Below are 7,945 nucleotides of genomic sequence, written 5' to 3' on the forward strand. Positions count from 1 at the left end.
TTTCCAAGTAGACAACTTGTTCTTCAGATTAGAAATTAGACCTTTCCACATCGACAACTTTCTAGGACTAGTCCCAACAACAACACCAATATATTTAAACGGGAGATGATCAATATCGCACGATAAAAAGTTTGACGCTGCTTCCATTAACCATTGGCTGACATGAATACCGTAAATTCTGCTCTTATTAAAATTAATTTTCAGGCCAGACATGATCTCAAACCCCCTTAAAATGGATTTCATAATCCAAATGTTATCGCTAATTCCCTCCGCCACCAAGATAGTATCATCTGCAAACTGAATAAGATTAACTTCAACCTCTTCGTTCACTCTAAAGCCTCTGAATTCTCCACTGTCCACAGCCTTTTTCATCAGCCCTGCTAAAACTTCCGCAACCAACACAAATAGGAAGGGAGATAAGGGGTCTCCCTGACAAAGACCACGTTCCGCTTTGAAGTCCTTGGTGGTGCTCCCGTTTACAAGAATGGACAAGTGAATATTAAAAACACAACAATCCATCCAACGAATCCAACGATTCCCGAAGCCAAACAAATGCAACGTCCTCCTTAAAAAGTCCCAACTAACGCAATCGTATGCCTTTTCAAAATCTACCTTCAAAGCCAAGCAACTTCTTTTCTCCCTACAAGCCAAATCAAGAACTTCGTTTAACAGCAAAACACCATCAGAGATACTCCTGCCAGGAACAAATGCTGTTTGGCAGCTCGAAACTAGTTTACCAATCACAGTTTTAAGCCTAGTCGATATCAATTTACTAAGGATTTTGTATAGGCTTCCAACAAGGCTTATAGGTCTATACTCGGTCAGAAGCTGCGGGTTTTTTATCTTCGGAATAAGGGTAAGGAAAGAGGAAGAACAGGCTTTAGACAGTTCAGCATTTCCATAGAAATCTTCCACAAACCTCAACACATCTTTCTTCATGAAACTCCAGCACCTTTTGTAGAATTCAAGGGAGAAACCGTCAGGGCCAGCACTTTTGTTACCATCGCAAGCCCACACCGCATCCTTTACTTCGCTTTCCTCAAACGGTCTCTCTAACAAAATTCTGTCCTCATCATTTAAAGATTTCAAGTCCAGACCTTCCGGGATTGGTCTGCCCCGCATAGGTTCTTTAAACAAAGTTTCGAAATACATTTTAACCGCGCTTTTGACAGCCTCGACACCCTCCACTCTGCCTCCTTCAGACACCACAGCCGTAATAGCATTCACTCTCCTCCTTTCTTTCAACGATTTATGGAAAAAATTCGAATTACTGTCACCATCTTTTAACCAAAGCTGACGAGACTTCAGCCTAAGCATGCGTTCCTTCAGCAACAAAGAATTCCAGATATCCGAGGACACATTGAATCTATCATCTACCAACCTCTTAATGTCTTCTCCATGATTCTAAGCCAACAGGTTATCCAGAACATTAAGAGACTCTACCTTCTCCGCAACATGTAAATCAATCCACCCAAACACTTCTCTATTCCACTTCCTAATACACACTTTCAATCTTTTAAGTTTTTCAAACAGAATGAACTCCCCACTTCCATCCACATGAAGCTTGGCCCATTCCTCTTCTACAAACTTTAAGAAACCATCATGAGCAAACCAGGCGTTATTGAAACTAAATGGCTTAGGGCCCCAATCTAACTTTCCCACGTTAAGCCATATATGACAGTGGTCGGAAACGTCTCTCGCACCCACTCTTTGATCAATAATATTCCAATCATCAATGAGCTTGTTTGAAACCAGAAATCTGTCGAGACGGCTCATAGATTTTCCATTGTCTTTAAACCAAGTAAACCTGCCTCCCACACACGGTAAATCGACCAGGTCCATGAGATCAATGAAACTCCTAAACTCTTCCATGTTTCTACTGCTATGACAGACCCTCTCCCCTTTTCTTTCTTCCCTACAAGACACCTCATTAAAGTCTCCTCCAAGACACCACTCTTCTCCCCCACTTCTAATCCTTCTATCCACCAAAGAACACCACAAAGCCCTCCTATCAGCAGCGTTACACGGAGCATAAACGTTGACAATATTATAAACACAACCTTTCCAACTTAAGTTTATGCCCATGTACCCTTTATCCTTGAAACTGAAATTGACAGATAAAGATTTGTCCCAAAGAATAACCATACCTCCTGAAGCGCCACTGGAATGCGACGCCGACCAATCCACTTCTTTATTCCCCCAGAACGAGAAAGCCGCAGAATCACCGAAGCTAGACAATTTCGTCTCTTGCAACAAACAAATGTAAATCTTCCCAGACCTATTCAGAAAACTGACTCTTCTCCTTTTAACAGAGCTACCACCCCCTCTGATATTGAACGAGAGCAAATTCATTTGACAGGCAACTTGACCTCCTTCTTGGACCTTACACCTTCTTTGTCCCTGGTCTCTATATCCTCTAAAACTTTGATACATAAAGCTTCATCTGCCCTGCTCACAACGCCCAGCTTAGATATGGATTCCCACAATTTGCTACCCACCTCAGACTCTTTCCTGACGATTCTTTTGTTGCATCTAATTACTTCTGAGTCTGTCATAGAGTTGCCCAGGTGGGATGAATTACTAGAGATGTCTTCAAAATCTTGACTATCACCTATTTCCGAGGTGATAATTAATACAAGTTGAGTGTAAAATAAGTTATCTAAGTAAAGCCTATATAGTCTTTATTAATATGGTCATAACTAAAACAAAAGGAATATTTTCAAGCTCTTGCTTGTGAGATGGTTTTACATTTTGAAATTAGAAAGTTCCAATTGTAAAACCGACTTAATCCAAATTTTGTACATTTGTAATTAATATATAGATAAAGAATGTAATTATTTATTTGTCTTATGTGTGTATTTATGTATAATTTCATTTACTTCTCATCAATGAAAGAAACCGTGTTAACAATAGTAGAAAACATGTTATCATTTATAGATGAAACCTAAATGAAGCATGCATAAGAAATCAAATTTGATCTAGCAAATTAATAGGGATGTTCAAAATCAAACCGGTCCAATTAAAAACCGTAAAACCGAACTTAGTCAAATCAAAAATGTAAAAAATCGCATTTGGTTCGGATGTATTTAGACCATTATCTAACAGAATTGTGCGGTTCAGTTTGGTTTGCAGTTTGTATTTTACAAACCGAACCAAATCAAACCGCATTATGTTACAAAATCTTAGTAACCAATATATATTTCTTTAAATCTTTAGAAAAATCAACAAGCATGTATATTTTATTATATTCTTTGTATGGATATTTATTTTAATTTATGTATCAACAAAAAATAAAATATTATTTATTTATATATACTATTTTGATAAATTATTCTTTGTATGATATTTATTTAAGAATGCAATTTCATGTATATCAATTTTTAGATTTAAAATAAATTTATAAGATACAATTTTATGTATTAAATTTTAAACTTATTTTGATAGTTATAAACTTTTTTATGGTAATGTATGAATGATCAAATACAAAATTATATTTTCCTCTATATATCTATGTATGACTTAATTATTTTTTTTGTAAAAATAAAACTAACTTAAACCGTATTAGTTTGGTTTGGTTCAGTTTTATTCTCAAAAGTCAACCGAACTAAACTGCACATTTTTTTTGTGCGGTTTGAATGATTTTTATCGTCAAAACCGCCTAAACCGTACCGCGAACACCCTCTTTATAATTAAAGTCATAACCAAAGTTTGATATAAAAAATTACTATATTTACTATGCCTTAAGAAAATGAAATTACTAGTTACATTCTACCGCTACAGCTACGTAGAATGTTTTACTCAGTCCCATCTATATAAATAGCAAGAGCCTATCCCACATTTCCATAACCAAAATTCAATTTTCAAAATGAAGATGAATGCTATTATTCTCCTCTTGTTTATTGCTCTCTTCTCATCCTCATATACCTTCCAATTAGTCTCTTGCTATGGTGATTCTGATTTCTGTGTAGCAAACCTACTCACTCCATACACCTCTTCAGGGTATGAATGCAAACCACCAAAAGATGTAACCGTGGACGATTTTGTTTTCTCTGGCTTTGTTTCTGGAAAACCAATAGACCCATTCAATATTAGATTAACCGTTGCATCAGTCAACAATTTACCAGGTCTGAATGGACTTGATATCTCTGCGGCAAGAGTCGACGTGGGCGTAAATGGAACTATTGCAATGCACTTTCATCCGCATGCATCTGAATTATTTATCATGGTTCAAGGACAATTAAAAGCTGGATTTGTAACGCCACCGAATCTTGTTTTTGTCAAAGATATTAAGCCCGGCGATGTTATGGTATTTCCAGAAGGAGTAGTGCATTTTGTAGTTAACTCTGGTGATACTGTGGCTGTTGCTTTTGCTACTTATACTACCTCAAACCCTAGCTTTCACTTTCTTGATCATCTACTCTTTGCAAACGACTTACCAACTTCTATAATTTCACAGTCTACTTTTCTTGATTTTTCACAAATTATCAAGCTTAAGGCTCTGTTTGGTGGCAGTGGCTAGCTAGGATTATTACTTCTATGTTTGTTTTAATGATTTCAATTTTAATTATTATGTACGTGTGTTTCGTTATTCCATGTATCAATATTATTTCACTACTTTTATTTTATGAAAATTCAGTAGCACCTTTAAATTATTTATCAATAATTACTTGTCTATTACTGTCTGCATCTTTAAATATTCTTAAGTAAATTACAAGATGTAAAAAAATTCATTGTTTATACTCCAATAGATTTAGGTTTTCATTTAGTAACAATGATTTTTTCTCTGTTATGTTAAAGGAATTCCAATTATATCTTCTGCAATTGGTACAAAATATTCGTCGTCAAGCCGTTGGTTATTCACCCGAAATGGTTTTGGCCATCGGTTAACCTTTGAACATTTAATTCAAAACGAACAATAATCTGATATATCTTTATCTCTCACTTTCTACCCATCTACCTCCCAAACTTCGTTAATTTCTTTTAATACTAATATTCTGACAAGAGAAAAAGAAAAACCAAATTTCTAGAGAGAGATGCTCCTCCTTCTCTCTAGAAAAATTTTCCCCAACCCTTTAGGGTTTGGTGGCTCTTCTCCACCTCCATGGTGGTCCTCTCCTTCCACCTCTATGGTGGCACCCTCCCTCTCTTTTGAGAGAACTTTCTTCTCCATCCCTCTTCCTTCTCATTCCCTCACCATAGCCAAACTTTTCACCGGAATCTCCCTCTCTCAACCACTACCAACCGCCAAGTTTTCTTCTCTTCTTTTAAGGCCGCCACCGGAACCACCACCGCCAAGAAGAAACGACAAGTTAGTTGTGATTTTTCTACACACCTCAAACACAACAACAATGGATGCTCCTCTCCTTCAAGGAGCTGCTCATACAACTCCGTTGTCCGAAATTTGTCGTCCACCACCGAAGCCGCCATGGTTATACAATATGCAAATTCTAACAGGGATGTTTAACTTCGGTTTATTAATTTATGTTTTGTGTTTTTGTGTTTTAGTGGTAAATGATGCACTCTTGGTGTTTGACAAAATGCCTCAAAAGAGTTTTGTGTCTTATAACATGTTTATGTGTGTCTATTGGCATTTCATAGTGATTGAGGAAGCTTATGAGTTCAACATCTATTCCATAACTATCTCTAGTCATCTATTAATTTGTGAACACTCAAAAAATTGGGGCAATTTTGAGACCAAAGAAAGTCGAAATGTGCAAACACAAGTCAAAGAAATCATCCTTAATTGGATTTGGAAAAAGACTATGGATTCTCGCTTCTACATTGCCATTGATGGTGTTTGCAAGAGAGTGGATTGCTCGTTGATATGTCGTTGGATTTGGTTTGATTGTGCCTTAGCTTTTGAAAATTATATGTATAATGTCTCTTATGACTATGTAGTGTTTTATGTTAGAAGTGCTTTTAGGCTATGTATGGAGTATGTTCCATTTCAATTCTGTCCTAACATTTGTAATTCTTGCTTGATTGAATATTAATGAAGCTTGTTTTTCTATCAAAAAAAAAAATATTCTGACAAGAGAAATGATATTCATACACCATTTTCTTACACCTACATCTATTTTACTATTCATCTATACAGTGAATAGTGAAATCTAATAATAATAATAATATTTTTTTTTAAATATATTTTTTTTATTTTTAAGATTGAGAGAATATGAAAATAAAATTATATAATTAATTAACTTTATAATTACATTAACCAACTTTTTATATTTTATTAACCAACTTCAAACTAAAAATCTGGACAGTTTATTAACCAACTTTATAACTTCATTAACCAACTTTTTACACTATATTAACCAACTTCGTTTTACTAAAAAATATTTTTAACATCAGGATATTTATTAACCAACTTCATCATTTCATTAACCAATTTTTTTGACTTTATTAACCAAGTGTGTTTTTCTATTAAAAGTTAATGTTCATATACTATTCATAAACAATGTTCATCAGAACTGTTCACGAATACTGTTCACCATTTAATATTATTTTATTTAAAAAACACTGTTCACCGTATAAATACGGTGAACAGTGTATACGGTGTAAGTATTGGGTGTAGGAAATGGTGTAAGCATAGCATTGTTGTTCTGACAAATATGTTTATTTCCTTGTGGTCTAAACTAAACCAAGTATATTTTTTCCTACCACTCGGTTGTTAATGGGCCCCATATTGCCTAAAAATTCCCTACATTTTGTTATTTGTGTTCTCATGTTTAAATAGCATAAAACCTTTCTTTCCCATCTTGATAGTAGTGCATTAATAAAGTCCTCTCCAACACACCATTCATTATTTGCATTGTTTTTCTTTTCCCTTGAGTCTAAAAGTTGGGGTTTCTTTCGATACGAAAAAAATTCATAATCTTAACCTTTAACAGGGTAGTTCTCAGCTAAATTGACTATGCATTCAAATTCAAGAGAATCATTCCATACACCTTTCAATAAGAATTTCAATCACGAGCTTTCCTTTGCACACACACATCAAAGAAATGTGGGAGAAGTCATGAAAATCAAAAAAGTTATAGTTATTGTTCCTCAATAAATAAGACAATCACTATGTTTCTAGATCAATAAAAGAGGAAGAGAAAAAGTCGTCTAAGTCAAAACCTAAAAAGGCAACTTAGACAAAAATTAAGGCATTATAGTGGACTGAAAGCTTCAAAGAAGCAGTCCAGACAAAAATTAGAGATAACAAAAAGAAAAATCAATCAAAAGATGTCAATAAAAACTTCAGCAAAGACAAGAAGAGGTGATCATCATATCAAAATCAAATGGTCACCAAAATTCTTGACAAAAACAGAATGTTAAAGTGACTTCCATCACAAAAACACCCCCTTGGCTTTTGAGCCATCATCATATCATTGTTGCCATTCCAAAAGTCTCTTGGAACATGAATATTGCATGGGTTGAATTAATTGAACGTAGGGCTAGATATCATCATGGAGAATGGGGTGGGCTAAAATCAAATTTTAAGCCTTATATTCTTTGTTTCGAAGACTGTGAACCAGGTCACATTACAACCCTCAAAAGACCTTATTCAAACCCGGTTTATTTTGAAATCATACTATAGCAAGATTACGTAAACTGACTATAAAGAGATTTGCTAATAATTTGTTTTGATATCATACATTCGCCTTATCTTTCACTTTGAATATCTAAATCAATATTGTGTTTTAACTAGTGATCCATTTACACCAACAGTAACATTCCAATAATGATTTTGATATCAAAAATTGCATGAGCATTGCATTAAAATTATCATTTTTGAATGAACATTTTTATTTGCAAGTAAACACTCGTCATCAAGGGAGTTCAAACAATAGAGAAACTTGATCAGTGATCCAATCAAGGTCAAATTACTTCAAGAACCTATTGATCAGAGAAAAATATTTCAAGATCAGTCAACCTGGAGTAGTCATTTCAAGAATCA

At 34.7% G+C, this 7,945-nt stretch overlaps 1 protein-coding gene across 1 annotated transcript; it reads left to right on the top strand.

Moving 5' to 3' along the window:
* The first annotated feature begins 3,865 nt into the window (after positions 1 to 3,865).
* LOC131627341 (auxin-binding protein ABP19a-like) lies at positions 3,866 to 4,544 on the top strand. Its single transcript, XM_058898186.1, has one exon. It carries the CDS (start codon positions 3,866 to 3,868, stop codon positions 4,517 to 4,519), a length of 654 nt encoding a protein of 217 aa, XP_058754169.1. The 3' UTR covers positions 4,520 to 4,544.
* Positions 4,545 to 7,945: the final 3,401 nt, after the last annotated feature.

The sequence above is a fragment of the Vicia villosa genome, unplaced genomic scaffold, assembly GCF_029867415.1.
Source record: "Vicia villosa cultivar HV-30 ecotype Madison, WI unplaced genomic scaffold, Vvil1.0 ctg.000359F_1_1, whole genome shotgun sequence".
Taxonomy (NCBI): Eukaryota; Viridiplantae; Streptophyta; class Magnoliopsida; order Fabales; family Fabaceae; genus Vicia; species Vicia villosa.

What these genes read in the sequence shown, in the direction of transcription:
- LOC131627341 (XM_058898186.1), top strand. Translation starts at nt 3,866, where the DNA reads ATGAAGATGAATGCTATTATTCTCCTCTTGTTTATTGCTCTCTTCTCA.